The following is a 23,563-nucleotide window of genomic DNA, read 5'->3' as shown; positions in this document are numbered from 1 at the left end:
CTAACAACGCCTGTTGCAAAAGCAGACGTGGCGCATGCTGCCGAATTCCATTCGAACGATTCTATGTATGTGCGTCTGTTGCAGCAATCGTGCCAGAGACCGCGTCCAATGAGCGGCATTCTCCCTGGGCGTGCCACTAGAGTCCGTGGGGAAGTTTTCGTTCCGCACGAAGTTTCGGCATCTGGCAACATAGAGTGGCCGTGCCGTGACCTGAGTTCTGCTGCTATTGCTCGACGTATACAGCGCAGTACTGTCGATTCTCGGCTTTTGCAGCCCGTCCAGAGTTCTTTTAAAATGATGTCCCATAGTCCACAATGTGAATTTTTTTTATTGTTCCACATTTGAAAGGTTCTCATCATTGGAAAGTTTCCTGACTATTCAAAGCTTTGAAGCCTCCAAATAAGTGCAACTAAAGTACAATAGAGCAACCACCTCGAGAGGCCATTATAGAATATGCAATATGAAACAATGCGCCCATTGCTAACTCATCTCAGTTTCTTCCTTCTGATACTCCCGTTCACCGCCAGCTATACTCCGAACGTCACTGGTTGTTCACTCGATGAAATGTATACACAAAGGGGAACGAAGCGTTTCACCGTTGTCCGCACTGTAACTTTGTAGCCCGAGCAATTGGCACCTGAACGGCGATAAGTAGTGAATGGGAATGGAGGAGAGTAAACGATATGAATGGAGTATACAGGAGGCCTGTTAGCATATATACGCAGACGGACATCATGTCTCGCGATCTCTTCCATCCTGACGCCCGTCGTGCCAGCACTCGCGTCCGGGCACACTGTTTTTCGATCCGCGCTGTTACAATAAGCGTCCGAAAGCGGATTCAAGTGGGTCGACCGCGAATAACGACGGCGAGCGCCGTTGTTTTCGCTCGTGGGGCGATGCGGGTCAGGCGGTTTGCACGCCTCTCTCAAGTGGGCCGCCACGGAGCGCCCCTTCTTTTGTCTCGCCTCTGAGGGGAAGAAAAAGCAGCGCCCTCCGCCTTGGCTGTGCGCACAAAGCTGCACGCGGTCACTCGACCGTTATGGCCACCAAGGCAGACGCCGCGCCAAAGCTCGCCTCGGCGGAACGCTTTGCTTCTTTCGGTTCTTGCAACAGGTTCGGCATATCTAAAGCAAGCAATCGAACCTTTGTCAAGCCTTCAAAGAAATGGTTACCTAAACGCTATACAACGAACGATGATGCGATCAGTCGCGAGCGAAGCGAGTTGGTGGTTGTTCATGGTAGAATATCTTATAACAGCGCAATGTGTTAGATGTGAAAGTGTCCTTTCTCTGCCCGCATCTAACCCGTTGCGCTATAAAATATTCTACGATCAGTCATGCTTGGTCCGTACTACTCAATGTGTAGATTTTATGCAGTTTTCATTTTATTGCACTGCTTATGTTACGCATTGAAACATTCTCGAGCTGAAAACGCCGGATCATGTGTGTGCACACTGTGCAGTGTGAGACATCGATTCAGTGACATAGAAGTTATGTATGATGGTAGCGCGGAATGGAATGTTGACCGGTTACGGCCCGAAACCATGGTCAGATTATTGGGAACACGTACTGTTTGGAGGGTTCGGGAAGTTTCCACCACCTGGAGAACTTTAACGTGAACCTAAATCACTACATGGACCTCTAGCCACCATGCCAGGATTCTATGCAGCGTTCTTCAGGTCAGCAGTCAAACATCATAACCATTAGACAACCGAGGTGAGTTGCGGGATAGAATACTCGTCATAAGAGACGTATGCCCAGGGACCATTATACCGCACGTCTAATGCGTTAGCAGTGGCACATTGAAATGACCCGCGAGGATAGGGTGTGCCAAAGACCTTTTTGAGCGCGATAGCATTGAGGAACTCGTTTCGCAGAAATTCCGGCGTCGGCGTCGTTGGTTGTGAGCAAAAAATCACCATCTTGTGCGTCACTGGAAAATCAAGAAAGATGCAAACAGAACAAATAATGAAAACTCCGTATTTCGAGTGAAGATTGAACCTGGGTCGTTTACGTCATTGCTCGTGGTTCAAAGCATGCTACCCATTACTCAGAATGCAACCATATGCGAAAGCTTCAGTGACACAAGCCCCCTTTCAACGTTGACAGCAAAAGCTGTTATGAGATCACAACTCGGGTCACGCGCACTTGTCCACCGCCGCCGCCGGTGTCCGTAACCACATCGCGCGAAATTAGAAAAAAACTAGCACAAATGACAAAGTGGGGCTCTAACCCGGGTCTGCTTGGTGTCAGCCCAGAATTCTACAACTAAGCAACGCCGGTGCTTGTCACTTGTTGGAAAACTTGCCTCAGGCAGGCTTGATGTCGGGAAAGCAATTGCGTTAATACGACTTATAAAGCGTTTTAAAACAGCGAAGGAACAACCAGTCGTCGCACAATACGAATAACTTAACGAGTGGGCCATCTAATGCTCCAACCCATTACAAAAGCTTTTTCTTGTTTCCCTATTAACTGTGGCACATATCCACTTCAGCCATAATTCCTCATCGTCGTCAGCCACTGCATGAACAATTGGCACAGAATTCCTTGCAAGTGTTTATCTGATACCACGCCTTTCGGAAGAATGACAAAAATAGCATAGTGAGTGCTGGCCTACTACCGCAAAAAATTATTATTAATGCCCTAGTAATATCAGCAAGTGTGCTTGCAATAGTTACACAAGAAGTGTTTTTAAAAGGCCCTGAAAGGCCGATATTATAGCTTTCACTGTGGTTGTCCTGCGGCTTCCATGCAGGCCTGGCAAATTTTAGAACTTCTTTTTTTTTACTTATTGAGTCACATCATACAGTAAAAGTGTGCACTAAGTGGTTGAGGTATGCACTCGGGACAGGATATCGTCATCGTGTTCAAATCTTAAGGCGATGATAAGAGACCTCCATTTTTTTTGCATGTTTTTCTGTGGGCACACCACGTTTCCGCATCTATGCGATTGTTTTGCTTGCAATAGATTAATAAAAATCGCCTCAGTGTTGCTGCTATCAGCTCCAATGAAGTCTAACGGTGGCAAATAATATGCGCTTCAGGTGCAAAGCGCAACATGATATCCTTCACATGTCAAGATAAGCTGCTGATTAATTATTATGTGGGGTTTACCGCCCCAAAACCACGATATGATTATGAGAGGCACCGTGGTGGAGGGCTCCGGAAATTTCGACCACCTGGGGTTTTTTTACGTGCACCCAAATCTGGCCACTAGATAAGCTGCTGGTTGAGCAAGAAATATTGTAAATATTGCCAACAAATGTGCAATAGATAGTGCACGCCTTCTTGTCTTTCTCGTTTCAAGAAGTGGTAGAAAATGGTGGGCTGATATTTTCTCCAGTTAACTTGGACGTGCGTTCAACGAGCTTCGCAGGTCCGGGTTTGTCTGCATGCTCTCTGCACACTAGCGTAGTCTCAAACATCGTGAAATTTAATTGTGTCCAGGCGTTCCTTGAGAAGGCCACCACAATTAGTAACCATTTCTACCTTTCTTTCGTTTTCGACAGATCCCCAGTCCTGCCACACGGGGAGGTACCAGTCGCCCCTCCAGGCCTACGAAGCGGTCCTCCGTCAGGAATGCGCCGAGAGCGCCGTTTTCGGCGTTCTCAGCACTCCGAGATGCCAGCGCAAGGCCACCTACCATGGCCGCGCCACGGTCACCTACCAGGAACGGGAAGACCTGACAGTTCACCGGGACGATCACAGCTCCGCGGAATCTCTGGAACAGCGCAGCCTGTCGGCGGCCACGTACAGTGCCCTCCAGGAATACCATCGGCCTAGGCTGTCGACCACTGACTATAGGAGCCGTAGCTTTGGGGACCACAACGCTGGACAGCACCACGCTGGGCAAAACTACACGTGCTGCTTTCGAGAGCACGCTTCGTGCTGCGACCGGCCTCCGCCTCTGTGGAGGATCGGCCAGCAGAGGACGCTTGAAGACGAAGACTGTGGCCTCCAGACTGCGCCTGTCACTCACTGCGTCAACCCGAACGTGCGCGTATCGAGACAGGTACTAAGCGATAACTTCCAGGACTTCTGTCAGACGATGCTGGCATCCGAACGACAGGTGCCCGAGCAGCAGCAGTCGCGAGTACCAGCGGTCACCGTCCAGTCGCCTACCAAGCCTCAGCAGGTCGCCTTTCGGCTGGGAAGCAAGGACTCACCCCGGAGGAGGTCATTGTCTAGTTTGAACAGGACTTCCATCGTGCAAGAGGTGCTCAAGAAGATGTCTAGTCAAGCAGCTGCGATGCCACCCGCATCTTCGATAATGGCACCAACAATTAACCATTCTCCTAACGTTGTTGATAAGGAGACAGGACTGGACCAAGACACCCTGAAAGTCATCCAACAGTTGGACTTGTCCATCGCGGGCGATCAAGAAGTCTTTGCAGACGGTCCTCCGCCACCGGTGTTTCCAAAGCCAGCGACCGACTCGCGGCATGCGCCCCCCTCGGAAGCTATTTCCAACGGGTCGTGCCAACATCCAACGGACTCAGAGGTGCAGAATGACAACCTAATAGAGGAAGTCTGCTTTCCGGGCTCGAACAAGAAGCCCTACGTGGCCTTCGGCATGACACCGCAGCAGACAGCGCCACCTGGACAGACAACCTCGGAGTTGAATGGATGTGCAGTCACGGAAAGGCGAGACGCCTTGTTGGGCAGAAACAATGAGCTTGAGATAGACATGGGCGTGGGCGACGTCAAATCACCAGCAGCCAGCGTGGGTAAAGCACTCTCGGAGACGGGCGACATCTGCATTATGCCAGGTAAGCGCTCTGATATTGTCTTTTCTGCATTTTGAGCCATTGCGGATGAAAAAGAAAGGCAAATGGGTTGTCACGGACAAAATATCTTGGCATGCATAGTGTGCTATCGTATTGCATCTCCTGCGATGTGCGAAAAAAGTATCTAGTGCTTATTTAATAAGCCTACTGGCATTCGCACAGCTGCAAAAGGGGAAAAAATGCCGTGGTTGAACACGGTCAAACCAAGCTAGCCGAGTGACCTTTTGGTCAAAGCAATACCATAAAACATCTTCTATCGATGCTTTCACAGGTCAGTCTTCTCGTGTGACGCTTATACAAAGCCCAGTCATGCTATGCCAGCTGCCTTGCAATGATTTTAAAAGTTAACTGTGGGAAACAAGCTGTTGTGCTAAATCTTGCCGTTGGTTGCGCCAAGTAACAATCACTGACCCAGTGGTGAGACCACCCCTTTGCCAGCTTGTCCCCCCCCCCCTCTCAGACCAGGCCATATTCATGACGTCTAGCGGGTAAGCGCGAAGCTGTGACTCCCTGAGACAGTGGCTGATGGGGCAGAAATCCAAGGTTTGTAAACTAAGTCATTTTATCACGGCGTCCCTCATAACCATATAGTAGTTTTGACACGTAAATTCATTTCCCTCCGAAATAGTGTTGCATATCACCGAGTTTTGTTGGCAAATAACGTAAGAATACAATGTGAGGCTTGTACACGGAACACCTCATTTTTTGTCACTTACTGTTCTTTACGACCACTTGTTTGACATACTGAGAATCACAACAATAAAAAAAATTCTGCTTCTCCTTTTCATAAGTAATTGGATGTTCAAGACAAATAAAAACATTGGACGTTTGTCAGTTGTTATGTATGTAAAGAACATGGCAATGCGAGAATGAAAAGGCAGTTCAGACAAGTTTTGTTTTTTGTTCTAGATTTTAAAAACTGACCCTACGTTTTGAGACCCGTTTGGTCTCATCGTACGGCAGTGACTGTCCAGCCGGCTCCTAAGCTAGCGCTCTTTAGTGATTGTGTTGGATACAACCACTAAAAATTACAGCCTCGAAATATTGTAGTCGCAGTTTATATTGTGAACTAAAATAACAAGCACTTCAGATGGGGAAGTTACATTTTCAACGCGCAGCGCCAAAGTTCACGTGAAAAACAACCAAGCAATATTTGGAAAGAAAAGGAGCCAAATGCACACTTCCGAGAAAAAAAAAACGCCAAGTTCAAACAGATAAAGCATACTTCGCATCCTGCGACTGGTGAACACGACTAGTGAAAAACAGTCTTATCTTTACCCGATAAGTACGAGCGAGAGGCGCCTGTTAAGGCCGTCCCAGCGGTCATGTGCACGTTTTGCATATATTTTTAACGTTGAATTCCAATGGCAGATCCAAATCAACTTTTCCGAAGCGAGTGGAGCAATCATATTACGACTGCGGATCGGGAGCGCGAACTGTGGGTTCCAATGGCAGATTGAGCGCAAACGAAGATTACAGATTGCTCCGTGAAGCAAGAATCCTTGTTCCGCCGAAAGGCCGAAACCGGCAGATTTTACCGGAAGTTCTTGTGACGTACACATATAGTCTGTGCGCACGCCTTTCACCCCGTCATGGCCGGATGTTTGAAGTCGGGGGCAGCCATAGAAGAGAAGGAAAGCGTTTAGCCCCCTGCCATAATTCCCCCTCGCCATATTTTCGTGTATCGACTGCGCCCGTCGAGGCGTACGCGTTCCGATCGCACTGTTTCTTGGTGACTGTCCTGACGACTGCGCGGGACTTGTGAAGATATCTGCGGCCTTTTCTGCATCGTCAGCACCCAGCCTTTCTTTTTTCTCTTTCTAAAAGCTAAACTGTTTACGCCGGTAATTAAAACTGCTGAGCAAAAAAAAAAAAAAAAAAAAACCTCGGAGCACCACACGTTGCCTAGTACGCCGCATCTGCTCCACTATACCGGCACCCGCTCTCTTTATCTTCTTCATCACTGCCGTCTTCATCTGCGCTGTCAAAGCACGCATGCAGTTTGTTCCAGCGCAGCGTGCAATCTATCCGATAGGTGAGACATTGAGCACCAGGGAGAGAGAAAAAAAAGATTGAAAGAAAAAGAAAAAGGGCACGTGAGAGATAGTCTACTCCCCTCCTCTTCGTGGGCCAAAGTACACCAGAGAGATGAGAGCCACCGTCGCGCGCTCATTGCGCCATCTTGCTGATAATGCTAAAAACACGATAGTTCCCCTCCATGATGCCCGCCAACAGTAGTAAGTGGTAGATATAAATAGCTGGTCATTTGAACATTGAAGCAGGTACCTCTCGGTGGCTCACTGATGAACGCCTCGCATTCACGATGCGGAGGTCCCACGTTCGATTCCGCGCGCAGTATAATCTTTTTTCTCGATTTTTGTCTTGCGTTTTCTTATATATAAATACATATACATATACGGTGCATGACATCGACGCCGATGCCCACGCCGACACCGGTGGCGAAATCCAGCTGAGAGTGTCCATATATTTCTTTCGCAATAATAAATATAAAAAGGGAGACATTGTAAATGAGGAAAAAGTGCCAGGCCTGCGCGGAAGGCGTGACACAGTCACAGCGAAAGCTAGAAGAGCGGCCTTTCGGGGCCTTTTCGCTACACTCAACACGGAAAGGTATGCCCAACATATACGATATAATTACTATATAATTACTTATATCCAGAAAAAAAGGTTATACTGCGCGCGGAATCGAACGTGGGACCTCCGCATCGTGAATGCGAGGCGTTCATCAGTGAGCCACCGAGGGGTAACTGCTGCAAGCACACTTTCTTGATGCCCACTACGGCTTTAATTTTAAAAAGTTTAGGGTAGTAGGTTGGCGTTTACTATGCTATTTTTCGTCATTCTTCTGAAAAGTGTGGTATCCGCTATACTCTTGCGAGGAATTTGGTGCAAATTGTTCATACAGTGGCTGACGACGACGGGGAAACATGCCTGGAGTGGGTATGCGCCACGGTTAATAGCTGAACAACAACAAGCTTTTGTAATTGATTGGAGCATTGCACGACCCACTCGTTACGCTATTCACATTGTGCGAGGACCGCTTGTTCTTGCACTGTTTTAAAACTCTTTATAAGTCGTATTAACTCGATTGCGTTCCCGATGTCAAACCTGCCTCATGCAATTTTGCCAACAAGTACTAAGCACCAGAGTGGCTCAGTGGTAGAATACTGGGCTGGCACCCAGCGGACCCAAATTTGAGCCCCACAGTGTCATTGACGAGACGAACGCAAAAAGAGGCATGAACGAACGCAATCGTTCATGTCTCTACTTGTGTTCGTCTCGTTTGCGCCTCATTCCTTCCGTAAAAGAGTGTATATCTTAGCATAGAAAAAAAAAAGGAAAACCGTAAAGCAAAGGAAGGACAGAAAAGAATGAATAGAGAGAAAAGAAAACATAAATAAACAGGGACAAAAATGATATAGACACAAACAGAGAAAAACAAAGTTGAAAAAGCAAGGGACAAGGAAATTCGCAAACGTTATCAGGGACCAACTGAATGCCCATCAACTCCCCTGTCTCTTCAACAGTGCACCTTCGTTGCAAGGTGCTCATTTCCACCGAAAACTTGGTAAATTATTAATTGGCTAATAAAGGCCATGTAATCTGAGAAACAGCTGCGTGCCGATGATGCCGTCTTTCCGCACTGCTAGAACGCCCTAATGCTAAATGTGTTAAGGATAGCCTGTGGATGAGCGCGGCGCATTTGTAACGCAGGACACGCTTTTGAGCGTATTCCCCTTCCCCCCTTAGGAAAGAGTGAAAAGACGCTTCACTTACTTTTCATATTGAATAAGGAAAAGCAACAAAACTCGAAAACCACATTGACACACACTATATGCCACAAGTGCCGTTAATTTTGGTACCATAAGAACAGCCCCACCCTTCAAGCAGATAATACGGCGGTGTCCTATCTTCTAGACGTTTGCCTGCGCTGTGACACACTGGCAGCAACGTGTTTATTTCTCGCTCTTTCGCCGCCGCACCACGTAAGAAGAGGCAGAATAAGGGGATGAAAAGACGGCTTTAGACATGGGCGGCTCGTTTGAGTCATTTTTATGTGTAACTGCCGAGGCGGCTGCGACAGACTGGGTCGGAGAGCGCCTCTCGCGTGTCTGTCGCTCCCGTCCCGGGCCACATGACACTTCGCAGACGAGCCTTTGTCCCCTACTTGCCGCGAAAGCCGCGCGTCGAACCGCCGCCAGCAGCGGACGTGCAGCACTCTTCGACGACGGCAAGCTCGCACTCGTCCACTCAACGACGTCGTAAAGTAAGGTGATTCGGGTCTCGTGAGTTTGTTTCTTTTAGTGGTCAGCGTTGTCTCGCGACTGCCTTGTGTCGCTCCACCCAGTGGACGGCACAAGACCGTGCACGTGTTTGCTGACGCATCCCATAAACTAGTGTAGAGAGAGGTGTCTGTCGCTCAGTATGTTGTAAAACAGTGCGTACTTGTGGCAAGCACAAGCATGACTTTTATTGGGTGCAGGGCGCGGAGTGTGGCGTATGGTGCACGGGTGTTGAGAGCAGTGCACCGATGTTTTTGGTGGTGATTCTGTCTATCTTGTCTCTCGTAACAAGCGAGAGAACAAAAAAAAAGTATATCACTGCGCTCCAATAACCACGAAGTTTCGAGCACAGACAAAAAAAAAAGTGCTTCCTGGTTCCGCGATATTTGACGCACTTTGCCGGTGATCGCGCAGTGGACGAGTGTCAGCTGGGTCGCAGCGACACGGCGGACAGCGGCGTGGCGAGCCGGCCCGAGTCGGGCAGCTGCTCGCACTTCGTGGTTGTCGCCATCGACTTTGGCACAACGTACAGCGGCTACGCGTTCAGCTTCACCAGGGACCCCGACAACATCCACATGATGCGCAAGTGGGAAGGTAAGCACCGCATGTCCGCCTGGAATGTCCTTTCATTTTTTTTTTTAATTTGACGCATCTGCAGATGCATCACCAACCGTAGTTGCATCACTGCAGGCGGTGAAATTTCTTGAAATCAAAAAAAAATATATTATAAATGGAAACTTGATGTGCAAACATGCATGAACGGACATGCGGAAGTGTTCATTTTAGTCTTTCACAATGCCTTTCTATGCCCAACAGAGCACGCAGATCTTAGATACCGAAGATGACACGGCCGTTTAGCAATCCACCTCGCAGACAAAACCAAATCGCAGTCTTCACATATTGAGGTCACGAGCAGTGTTGCGGTGTTGCCACTCCAAAATTGAATGACTCCTGAATCATTCCACATTTTCACGACCACTAAATTGAATGCGAATGAAATGGGAATGGAATTAAGCGAATTCCGCTCAGAATGAAATGGGATTGAAATTACTTCTTTTTGCGAACATAGAGCACGTTTTCGTCGACACGATTTTTTTCAGCTTCATACATTTATAAACATTTGTTTTATAAATGTATGTGTAAATAATAAAGCAGTATTTTACAATAATGCCGTTAACAGAATGTCGAGGAATTTGATGGCATTACTCTCAAGTAGTTTATGAATAAGATTTCAAATCAAGTGTTGTGTTCCTATCCAACAATTTTTACAACTTTTATGATTTCATCTAAAGACTACCTACATTTTGTGGGATTAGAAGCCTTTTATTCAAAAGGACTGGATACATATCGGGTCGCGCTTAGCACCCATTTTAAGTGACATATTTTTAAGTGAAATTGACAGATCAATTAACCTACATGTATAGCTCGAAGGTCAAAAAAGTGTTTTGGTATTATCACTACCTTGTTTTGTTAACCGACGTTTCAGACGAGTCGTGTGCATCTCACGTTATTTCGCAATTTTCTTACTGTTTTAAACCTTTGACTCTTACTCATGAACTACCTGAGGGTAATACAATCAAATTCCTCGACATCCTGTTCACTTTTCATGCAAATCGTATATGTTGGGCATACCAACCACGTATGAACAAACCTGTCCTACCAGACCAATCCACTTATTTCAAACTACAGTGAAAAGGGGCATCATATATCATTGTTTTCAACAAGCTTTAGGCAAGTCGTGTGAGCACCGAATCGTGAAAGTTTTTCATAGTCACTTAGACTGATTGTCTAAAGCAGGTTATGTATACCCTCGGCACGTTCAAACATTCATTGTGGAATCTTGCTTCTTCAGCTCTGCAACACGGAAGATGCAGTGCAGCACTGTGTCGAGAAACCCTAGCACCGATAGCTGATACCCTCATCATAAGATTTCGCACAATCTCAAAGAATTGTAGCTGAGCGTTCTGAAGTAAGGGTATAGTATTTTCGGCTTCCAAAAAGTTGGCTATAGTCTTTGCCGACTTCATTACCGCAATGCCAAACCTAATGGTTTGGAAAAGAAGCATCAAACTGCATTTGTTCCTTGTATAATAGGCGTAGTTCATCGCATCCCGTTTTCCTGAGGCCAACAATATATCGGACAGACGGGCTGTAGCCTGAATTATCGGAAAATAGTAACAATGTAAAAATCGGAAGGGTAGATGGCTATCCGTTCATAATAACTCCTGCGGCTGCGCACCACTCTTAAATGCATGTACTATAATAATAGAATATATCACAAGCTTACAAATAAGATTGTTCAGGCTGAGGCTATCTGATCCTTGGGTTCCGTCTGCGTCAGCACTTTAAGCTTGGTGAAAAAGAAGTGCCGTTCCTCGGCAATTAGTTTTGTGCTCACCATGTGTCATATGGTTTTTCTTGAGTGATAAGTACCCGAGAGTGACAATAAAACGTTATCTCAGAAGATAGCGCCTGCTTTGTGTGTCTTCTTCTTGTGTCCCCATTTATTCAGCACAATTTTTCTCGGTGCTTTTGCAAGACTATACAATCGACCAGTGATTGATGACATGGTCATTTTAGAGAGAGAGAGAGAAACAACTTTATTGAATGGCACAATGAGGTCGTGGAATTCAGCGTGCTGGTGGGGCGCAGAGTGGCGCCCAGCAGGTTTCCGCGACCGTTTTGGCCTAGAAGACCATAGTGATTTCATTAGCCGTTTGTCACCAATCCACTTCAGATTTTATTTCAATATAGCACTGCGTTTCCTCACCTGAGTCAGAGATTCATTTTCATCTCGTGTTCCCCCATCAGACCTTCGCGGCGCTGTGTTGTTATGGCGGGAATTTCTTTCACCTTTTCTTGCGATTGGCACACAGAGCTGATGAGCACAAATACGCCTGGACGTATTTTTGTTCGCTCTGGCTTTTCGTTTTACACTTCTTTGTCCATTCATTCCAATGATCAACAGCAAGTAATCCTTGCTTTCGACGATATAAGTAAGTGGTATTGGTAATAAAAACAAGCAGCATGCACTGTCACAGCGAAAGCTGGAAGAGTGGCCTTTCAGAGCCTTTTTTAACACTCTTTGGGTAGCTGCTGCAAGCACACTTGCAGTGTACCCACTACGCAATTAATATTTGTGTTGTAGGCAGGCATTCACTATTCCATCCTTCGTCCTTCTTCGGAGAAGCGTGGTGCCCGCTGCACACTTGCGAGTAATTTCGCGCATTTTTTTTTTTATGCTGTGGTTGACGACGATGAAGAATTATGCCACAAGCTTTTGTAATCCGCACAATTCCATCTCACCAATAAGGCACCGTCCGTTTCATGGCCGATCCCCCGTGGTGGGTTGCGCCAGGACTCTGAGGAACAACCAACCAACCAACAATCCCCCACAGTGGGTATGTGCCGCAGTCAATAGGTGAAGTCTTGAAGAAGATAAAGCCTTTTGCAATGGGCTAGAGCATTCAACAACCAGCGAGTTTCACAATTCGCATTGCGTAACACCTGGTTGTTACTGTGCTATTCTAAAACACTTTATTACTCATAATAACGCGATTCCTTTCCCGACATCAAGCTCGCCTAAGGCCAGTTTGCAAAGGAGTCTCAAGCACCAGCGTGGCTCAGTTGTAGAATGCTGATCTGGCACGCAACGGAGCCGGCTTCGAATCCCTCGATGTTTTCTGTTTACTGAGTTCTTTTTTTTTTCTATTTGGTGTGATAATGCTTACGGACACCGGTGACGGCTGACAACTGTATACGGCGCCGCACGTGAGCCTTGTTACGATCTCATAACGGCTTTCGCTATTGGAAGTTAGCGCCTCTGCTGTGGGCCCTCTTGTTGTGTACCCGTTCATGCAGTGCTATTTTTCGTCGTCCAGCATCAACCAACAGGCCCAAATCTAAGCAGTATTGTACGGAACGGCATTCCCAGGAATGACGCTCTCGGATCCAGCTACTTTTGTGGGGAACGGAGGAACGCCACCGTTGCATTCAGGATTGGTGGAACCGTAACGGTAAAGCGTTACGTCTACAACAGAACGGCAGGGGGAATGGTGTTCTTCTTCTAATTGTTCCATGATATTCAACAGGCGTGTGCACGCACGCCGCACACCATTCAGAACAGGCGGATTGCCGACCGCTTTAGGCACGTGACTATGCTGCATCTCGGTTTTCGCCTCAAGGCACCCGCCACACGCGCAAGAAAGTGCGCGCGACGTGAGACAGACCGCGTACGAAAGGGACAGTTGACTTTGTTCAGCAGAGCTGCTATGCTCGAGGTTCTCCGTTTGTCGTAGAAAGAAAATTATCATCATCATGAACCAGCACACTCTCTCTTCATCCTCTTCTGCTTCGCTGTTGGAATACATGCGCATATTTGTAAAGAGAGAGCAAAAGAAAGGGATATATATATAGGAGAAGAGAAAGAATGTCTTGCGAAAGAAAAATTCTCAGCAAAGCCCTTTTAATACCGCCTATCCACAATCTGAAGGCAAGCGTATCGACTTGAATGTCAAGTTTTTTTTTTCTTTCATGATATTTATTTATCATAGGCATGCCACTTCCCATTGAGTACAGAGAACTGATATGTTCACTGTGCTCTTATCGTGGCCCAACCAACATACAGCACTCAATATTAGAATTCATTTTTAGAGTGAATATATCAAGGCATTTTCCAATCATACACTACAAAGGCGGTAATGATGTATAAACACCTTAGTAATGCAAATACCTTGACTGTTCATGAGCTCGTGTAGTCGGAGCTGAGTGGTCATCCTAATTAAGTGGTATGTTGAGGGAAATGTTGGCGATGCGTTTATCTGCAACACGCGCTCATGATAGCAGAGCTTAATATAACAACGAGCTGGGAAACAGTAACGTGGGTGAGTAGGAGGAAAAGAGGGAGAATCGATATAAAAAGAGAAGGAGAGAAAGTAGGAAAGAAAGAGAAAATAGAAAGAAAAAGAGAGAGATAAAGGAAGAAGGCGAGAGAGCGACAATATATATATAGAGAGAAAGAGATATGTATAACGAAAAAAAGTCACAGCTTTGCCGCAAAGGTGAAGCAATGAACGTGATAGCAACAAATTTGAAGGTCGCGCGCAGAATAGAAAGCAGATCGAAACGTGCCCCGCATTTCCACGCACAAATGACGCACGAAACGTACTCACAAAAACAGATGCACACGAATAAGCATCTTAGTTGTTATTTCGCCGTGTATAAAAAGCGCGCGCTTTTCGCAAACGGAGACTGCAATGATTGCGGTGACCTTTGTGCGCTTGGTAACAACAACAAAATCGTTCCAGGTAAAGCCTGAGGCCGGCCAAGACTTACGATCCTCCCCGCCTCCTCACGGCGAGATAAAGGCGTGCGAGGGAGCGTCGCTTCCGTCCTTTAAGCGGGGCAATGTCCGCGTGGGAGATTAGAGCGCGTGCCACCGCGCGATGTGGTGACGCGCGCTCATCACGCCATTTTGCTGGTAATGCTGAAAACACTACAATTCCCCCGAGTTGCCCGTGAGCAGCCGTAAGTGGTAAATATAAATAGCTTGCCTTTTGAATAGTGAAGGAGCTGCTCCTCTTTGGCTCAGTGGTTAACGTCTCGTACTCAAGATTTAGGAGACCGAAGTTAGATTCCGCGCAGCGGAGTCTTTTTCTGTTTTTTTTCTTGCATTTTCATATATATAGATACGTATACATATGCGGTGAGTAATGCTGGCGTCGACTCCGGTGCAAAGTCCAGCCGAGGGTGTCCATATAATTGCTATCGCAATGAAAGAGAAATAGAAAGAAAGAAATACAAGGAAAAGATAAAGCAAAAAACAAAGAGAAAATATTCAGAAATATGTTGGCCGATTGCGAACAGTGTCGCACAAAGCCGCAAATGTGTTTCCTGGAAATAATTTTTTACTCACACTGAAATATTGAATATGCGCTTATTACGCATCATGTTACTCTGTATTGTGTTACTCCGTAAATTATTCAAATCAGCTTTTTTTCGACACCTTAGTTTTGTATATTGACATTTGTGCTGTTATTGTTTGTTTGAATGTATGTACCTATTTTCGAACACTTTTCCTACCCTGCCATAATCTTTCAACTGAAAGATCGCAGTATTTATAAATAAATGAATAAATAAATTATTGAATGAATAAATGAATGAATGAATACATACATAAAAAATAAACGCCGAAGTGTTGCTTCTTTCGATGCGGTTTCTTGTAAAAAAAGATAATTATATAGGTGTATGGTGAAGCTTTGTTTTTGAATATGTGAAGGGCAGTATCTTTACTGCACCTTTGAGGACTGACTTGGAAAGTGCCAAATGTGCGGCTTGAGTGACGAACACTAAAGCTGCAGCCATCTCTAAGAAATTCGACTCGGAGCGTTAAGTTGGATTTCCTTTATCTATGTATAAGATGCTGTCGGCGATGTCAAGTTCGTATAATATATGTTTCTTGATGTGAGCCTTAACTTTCTTGCTTTATTTCACTCTAAAATTAACCGGCACAATACTTTTATATAAAAAATGTCAAATGTAACGTGAATGTGACGAAACGTTCCAATTTCTGAAATTCAACTGCCACGCATTCCTTTCGCATTACAGGAATTTTCAGCGGGAACCCATTCTAAAATTGGAAGCAACGGGGAACGCACTTTCGTTTCTGTTGTATAAGAACGTGTACAATACTGAATTTAAGCAGTGCTTGTTCTTTGTTAATAGAAATCGCGTTCGACTTAATGTTTGCGGATAGCTGCCTATTAGAAGACGTGGAAGATGCTAAGATGGCCAGAAATTGCCTCGGGTTCAAGAAAGAGCCCATAGCGAAGTCAAACGGGCGCTTCTTTTTACCTAGCTCCTTTCTCAATCCTCGCTCCCCTTTATTTTCTTATTTTTTGTGATCGTTCACTTTGGTCACACTCACGATAAAAACTTACAGAAGGTATAGTACGTAAGTTTTAAAGAGAGAGGAAATGAAATGCGCGAATGCGCGCGGGTCATCGACGCGTGCCCGATTTCGGACCGTCCATTTGGCGTACGTGAATTACCGGAAGCTGCAGCTAGCTATCGCTTCTCGGCCTTTTGGCTAAGATCAAAGTGCGGAAGCTGCAGCTACATGAAACCGAGCCCCGCAGTGGGCTCATCCGGCCCTTCGAGGAGCGCGCGCAGGGCCTTGGGTTGCCGCCGATGTGGCGCGTAATTTCGTGCCGCCATTGTTTTCGAGCCTTGAGCTGAGGCATCGTTATGAAGTGTCCAGCGCACCCTGAGAACAGACCACGACCCACTTTCATTTCATTGCCTTCTTTTTTTCTTCCTGCCGGTTGCGTGCTTCCCCCCCTTTTTTTTTCTTGCCAAATGACTGGCTGGCGCCTTTAGAAGCGCCGATGAAAAGAACCTTCAGAAATGGACTTGCAGCTGCTGCTGCATGCGCAAGAGGCTTGCAGCTCCACTCTACTAAAGCACTTCCATGTGGACCGTCACCGCTCTGTGAACACACGCGCAATCATTATGTGTATATATATATATATATATATATATATATATATATATATATATATATATATATATATATATATATATATATATATATATATATATATATATATATATATATATATATATATATATATAAGGGAAAGAAGTGTATATCTAAGGGCTCGTTTTTCCGTGTTTTTAACACAATATTAATGAGATATAACAGACAGTAATGCCAAGGAATGTACAGGGGAAGTTATTAAAATCAATGGAATGTAAATAAGAAGAAAGAAAAGTGGATGAAAAAATTACCAACTGTGAGCAGGAATCGAACCTACGACCTTCGAATTCGTAGGTTCGAAGGTCGTAGGTTCGATTCCTGCTCACAGTTGGTAATTTTTTCATCCACTTTTCTTTCTTCTTATTTACATTCCATTACGAATTCGAAGGTCGTAGGTTCGATTCCTGCTCACAGTTGGTAATTTTTTCATCCACTTTTCTTTCTTCTTATTTACATTCCATTGATTTTAATAACTTCCCCTGTACATTCCTTGGCATTACTGTCTGTTATATCTCATATATATATATATATATATGTATATATATATATATATATGTATATATATATATATATATATATATATATATATATATATATATATATATATATATATATATATATATATATATATATATGTTTCAAGAAATGTGTCCAATCGGCAAAAGATGCTATTTGCTCGCTGTCTTCACAGCTGCTTTTTCTGTAGCGGCAAACAAGTTGAAGACATCATTTGCAATGGGAATTGGAAAGTTAAAGTAAATGACTTTTTAAATAGTGGAGTTAGGTAGTTAAGTCAAATGGAGAGAGAGAGAGAGAATTGTATTAATGGAGCTGGAGAGCTTTGCCTGGTTTTTCACCTGACAGGCTACTCCAGGTGCCGGATGACGACTATGATATATACAATGATAAACGCACAACACATACAGTTACATACACGCATAATATTAACATAACACATACAGTCACTCACACGCACTGCACTATTTACAACGTTTCGTTCAAGCCTGTGACCAGTAAGAATGTCAGTAGCGCTTTTGTGAAGTATAACGTGCAGGAGCAGTTCTGCCAAGGGCCGTACATTTCCGTACATACCTTCGTGAGGGTTAGCGGCAGATCACCATTTATGATTTGAGAATGTCATCCACCACATCCTTATTCTTCAAGTCGTTTTACTCTCATGGTTTGGCTCCACGGTTACTTCCTGCCCTAAGTAGACATATTTCTTTACAACTTTGTGCCTCTCTCGACCTATCGCCAAGCACTAGTTACTGCCGAGACTGTTGCACATTACTTTAGCTTTGTGCATATTTATCTTTAGACCTACTTTTCTACTTTCCGTGTCCAGTTCTGTAATCTCGAGCTGTATAATTCGTCCCCTGAGTTACTTACTCTTCAAGGCAATGTCATCAGTGAATTGCGAGTTACTAAGGTCCTCTACTCTTCCTGATCTAGGGCACTAAAAACCTCCCGTAAACACGTGGTGAATGCCACTTTATAACGAATCAATTGGAACCAATTGGGAAATTTCCACTTGGTTTCAGTTGGCTTCATTTGTGAAATAGTACACAATTAGACCATTTGGACCAATTGGCCCGAACAGTTGTATGCCGATTGGGTCATATGGTACAGTAGAATATAACCAATTGGGTCTATTGGGTGTATTTCTGTTGGTTGAATTTCAATTTTGTCAAAAGGTGCGGTCAGAACATAACTAGTTGGATCAGTTGACTGTATGCCAATTGTTTCAAATGGCATCGTTAGCACATCTGTCTGTAAAAGTTTACAAGCTGTAGATACCTTGGTGGGGAACCATGCCCAGATGAAATTCCAAGATTAATAATAAACAGGCCACAGCTTGCACGGATTTTAGCTGGTATATCACATGTAACGTAATTGATTTTTTGATAGACTCAGGACTTGCTAATCCAGCAAACTCCACACAGTGAAGGCAGCGTGGTGGGGAACTCAAAATTTATTAGAACACTTGCATAATTGTTATAATTGAAAAATATCTTTAGATGCAGCAATGTGCTTGCGCGCACCCTTGTACACCACCTGAAAGAAATTAAGGCAATAATGACTCGTCAAACGTGTACGTAATTGCAGCAAATGTATAGTTTTACCAAATAACATAGGTGGCGTAAACCTATTCGCGTTTAGCATACGTTAAAATGACCCTTAGCTCAGTCTGACAACCTAAGCCTTCGCACAGATAACGCCGTAGGAAAACTATGTAACGATTATTAATGTTCGCCATCGCTCCGGCCAATCATTACTGTGCTTGACAAGCTGACGCGAAAAAAATGGGTTTAATTATGTGTGAAGTGGTTACATTTCAATGAAGGTGAAATGCGACGTACTCTGAAGGCAACCGGTTATTTTTCATTCAATGCTACACTGATTAGACGTCAAATGAATTCACTAGCACATAATGACCAGCGCTTGCTGCAAAGACGCATGTGTGCCAAAAGGCACCAGCAATACACAAAGGATTACACTAACCAGCATGCACTGCGCTTTGCGCATTTTATTACATACTGCAGTGAGGTATACGGTGACTCAGAGCGTAAAAAATTGGCCCCGTATCTGCATTTATACTGCAAATGTCGTCGAAAGACGATAGTCTTGCGTATGGAGAGAGTGAACAAAACATTTATTTGATGTTCTGCTCAAGAAAATTGGTGAATGGTATTCTGGAGGCGCAGCGTTAGAGTGCCTCGAGCATGCAGCAAAGGCGAACGAGCGGATCAAGTCACGTCACACGTGCGACATGACCGCCATCTGGCCGGTTTTTTTTTTTTTGTTTCAAAAACAAAGCGCGTAGCTCTGAGACGGGTGTGCGTGCCCGCCTCAGAGGTGATAAAGTGTAAAACGCAAGGCGACAGGTAGGTGCCACCACCATCTCGTTTTAGGAAAGCGTTGGAAACACTCGCCTTTCCGTGCAAGCGTTGGATGGTCAGCGCAGCGTGATAAGCGCTACGGTCCTTAAAATTACTTATGTGTGCCTTTCTAGTAAAAGGCGCACATGCAGAATATAAACGTGTTGTTATGGTGCCCCAGAAACGAGCAATAATTGCTTTTTAATCAACAATTGCACAAGTATGAACGCTGAATCTAGAGCAACATAGGTGGGCGCTGCGGATGGGGTCGACTGTTTCCAATAACTGATGTTGTTAAGAGTGGACAAACATACAAATGTACAGACAGACAGACAGACATTGATTGATTGATATGTGAGGTTTAATGTCCCAAAACCATCATATGATTATGAGAGACGCCGTAGTGGAGGACTCCGGAAATTTTGACCACCTGGGGTTCTTTAATGTGCACCCAAATCTGAGCACACGGGCCTACAACATTTCCACCTCCATCGAGACAGACAGACAGACCAAAATTATTGCCTCGAAGATCCCCAAGAAAGACTATCGTCTTTAAAAATAAAGAACACAAATACTCGGGACAAACGCTAGCATGTACTCGAAATGTGTATGTGAAATACTTGGAAGGATCACAGCTGAAGAAACCGGTGACTCTCGATCAACAATGACGAAGTGGTCACCGCGCGGTACAACCAACACTACACTAAAAAAAACACGCGAACATGCTCGTCTCGAATTGTGACACTTTCTACGGATAAAAGCGACCAAAAATAAATTTCACATCTTAATGTCACCAAGATTCCTCTCACAAACACACTGCATGATAGAACATGCCGCACGCCACACGCACACACGGAAAGAGCATGCACCATGACTGTAGCAGTGCTATGTCCGAAACTGCCAAAGCTATGACGTCATAACAATGTTTGACCACCGTCTGTAATGTTGTTACCGGTAAATAAATAATGAAGCTTAATTTTAATGTAACATTTATAAAGTATGCTATTATTTTGCATTTGTATCGGAAAACATAAGAAATACGAGACTAGTGCTAGTAAGATGTGGGTACTTTTGTTGTCAGCAAAAAGGCCGGCACAGCGGTGTTAGTCGAGGCAACGCTAAGTTCACTGTGCTTTGATCATGGCAGATAACCACTAGTGCTCATTTATATATATATATATATATATATATATATATATATATATATATATATATATATATAAAGAAAGACGAGTGTACTTAAGGGCTCATTTTTCCTTGTTGTACACAATAATAATGAGAATTAACAGACAATATTGCCAAGGAAAGTATAGGGGAAGATATTAGACCGAATCGTATTGTAACTATCAAGAAGGAAAAGTGGGTATCCTGCCCATGGCAAGTTATCTTTTCATCCACTTTTCTTTCTTGATAGTTACAATACAATTCGGTCTAATATCTTCCCTTATACTTTCCTTGACATTATTGTCTGTTAATTCTCATTATTATTGTATAAAACACGGAAAAATGAGCCCTTAAGTACACACGTCTTTCCTTAAATAATTAACGAGGGTCTCGTACTGGCAGGCTTGGTGCCTTTAGGTTGTATATGAGGGACTATTGGTCAGCTGCCCACTCGTAACAAGTACACATGCTACGTGACGCCAAACAGGCTCAAAAAAGAATGTGCCACACTCGCTGCCATGGTTACTGGTGGCGCTGACTGACAATCCCACGTTTCAGTTCACATATAAACCCAATAAAGTGGCTGGAGAGATAGCTGCCGTGGTAGCTCAGTAGTAGAGCATCGAACACGTCATTCGAAAGTCGCAGGTTCGCATCCTGCCCATGGCAAGTTATCTTTTCACCCACTTTTCTTTCTTGATAGTTACAATACAATTCCGTCTAATATCTTTCCCTATACTTTCCTTGGCATTATTGTCTATTTTTTCTCATTATATATATATATATATATATATATATATATATATATATATATATATATATATATATATATATATATATATATATATATATATCAAACACTTCGCGCAGGAAAGTAACTGACCGCTATGCTTTAAACGGGTAGTTGCGCAACGCTCAGTATGACTCATGATGGCTAGTAGATTTCGTGCCATTTGTGCACAGGTATGCGGGAGACATTAAAAAAAGTTCGCTTTCTTCCAGCAATATCTTTACAATCAATTCATACGGAATACCTTATATTACGACTGTAAAATGTGCAATTTTTTTTCGGGCCATCAAAATTAATTCAACCGATTGGTGCTTTGCATAATGGTTTAAATAATATATAAGTAAACGCTTATAAAATTCGAAAGTAAACGAAGTCGGAGCACTTGATCACTCGGTTTTGTTGACTACATCGGTGCACGCAAACTTCCAATGGAATGGCCTGGCCAAACTGAAAACGGGTGTTTCCATTCGGCAGTTCCAGTTGAATCAAACGGCCTAGTTGGGTATTCTATTTCCCAACTGGAAGTGAGCTTCCAATTGAGAGCTCCTAATTGGTTCAAGTGATACCGTTTGGCGATTCCAGTTCTTCCAAATGGTGCACCTAGTGATCTTATTTGACCCAGTTTGAAGTGAGTGCTTCATATTGAACCATTTAGAAATTTTAAATGGTCTTGTTGGAAACACCATTGGCCCAATCGGAAATCACTGTTATCATTCGGACCGATTTATATCTTCAAACGGTTCTAATTGTTTTCTTTTTTTTCACCTAGTATAGTACTGGAGAGATTGTGTCTGCCTACCTTACACTCTTCTTTATTGGGATCCTGTCACTTTCTTTATGGAGAACTATGGTGGTAGTCGCTCCGCTGTAGATTTCTTCCAGTATATTTATGTAAGACTCGCCGATGCGCTGATTCCCTAGTGCTTGCATCACTGCTGATGTCTCGACTAAGTCAAATGCCTTCTCGTAATTTGTGAAGGCTATATATAGAAGTTGGTTGTATTCCGCGCATTTCTCTACCTCCTGATTCATAGTACTGATATGGTCTATTATGGAGCAGCCAAACACAAAATTCTGCTTGGTCTTTTGGTTGATTGAACTTTAATGCTGCCCTAATTCTATTAGCTATTTTTGTAAATAGTTTGTAGAGAACGGATAGTAAGGTGATCAGCCTTTAATGTTTCAGGTCCTTGACACCACCTTTTTTATGAATTAAGGTGATGTTGGCGTTCTTCCAAGATTGTGTTACCCTCCCCGTCAGGAGACACTTCGTGTACATAAGGTGGCCAGTTTTTCTAACCCGATTTCTCCACCATCTTTCGGCCGGTTCGTTGTTGCCGTATTCTCTCCTTACACACAAACCCTTTTTACCGATTTTTTTCATGCTTTACTTATGAAATAAGAGCTTTGTGCACCTCAGTCTGATGCGCACAGTTCATTACGTTGTCATTTTCATAGAAAAGCGAGAGACGCGAACACTGAGCCACGCGATCGACGCACGCAGGTGGTGACCCGGGCGTAGTGAACCAGAAGACGCCGACCACGCTGTTGCTAAACCCTGACGGAGAGTTTCACTCGTTCGGCTTCACGGCCCGCGACGTCTACCACGACCTCGACGCGCAGGAGGCCAAGCAGTGGATGTTCTTTGAGAAGTTCAAAATGACGCTTCATAGCAATGAGGTGAGCGTTATCGCGGTTTAGCTCGAAAAGCTCAAGCCACACGACAGTGAAAAATAGTTGATTCGGCCTTCCGATTAAGTATGGCATGACCTGACTTTTCTGATCGCCACCAATTCCAAAGGTGGGAATTTCCCAGAGGGATGCATACTTGCCTCAAAGTCCCCCCTCCCCCCGCAACACGAGACACGCATATCTTAAGCGATACCCTTGCTCAAACAATAATCTCAAAACCATTAAAAAAATTCTATTACATTGCTGAGAGCCGTTCCCAAGTTGTGACGTGATGAAAGGTCAGGAAGGTGCAACGATTTCTTCGCCTCTGAAATGCAGTACACCAGTGTACATGTACTGCGACACGCTAACAGAACTTTTTCAGTGTTGGGTGGTCTTTTTCTTACTCTTTTCGTTCTCAACTTTCCGGTT

At 44.4% G+C, this 23,563-nt stretch overlaps 1 protein-coding gene across 4 annotated transcripts in view; it reads left to right on the top strand.

Annotated features, from left to right (window-relative positions):
- Window positions 1–23,563, top strand: part of LOC119175711 (heat shock 70 kDa protein 12A) — a 166,247-nt gene that overhangs the window by 102,260 nt on the left and 40,424 nt on the right. For all 4 annotated transcript variants that reach the window (XM_037426657.2, XM_037426656.2, XM_075881936.1 and 1 more), the window contains exons 2-4: window positions 3,509–4,768; window positions 9,505–9,684; window positions 22,965–23,140. In XM_037426657.2, the coding sequence (XP_037282554.2) occupies window positions 3,509–4,768; window positions 9,505–9,684; window positions 22,965–23,140 (1,616 nt within the window). The remainder of the gene's footprint in view (window positions 1–3,508; window positions 4,769–9,504; window positions 9,685–22,964; window positions 23,141–23,563) is intronic.

The sequence above is a fragment of the Rhipicephalus microplus genome, chromosome X (assembly GCF_043290135.1).
Source record: "Rhipicephalus microplus isolate Deutch F79 chromosome X, USDA_Rmic, whole genome shotgun sequence".
In the NCBI taxonomy this organism is placed as follows: Eukaryota; Metazoa; Arthropoda; class Arachnida; order Ixodida; family Ixodidae; genus Rhipicephalus; species Rhipicephalus microplus.
This window is presented reverse-complemented; position numbering and strand designations above follow the sequence as displayed.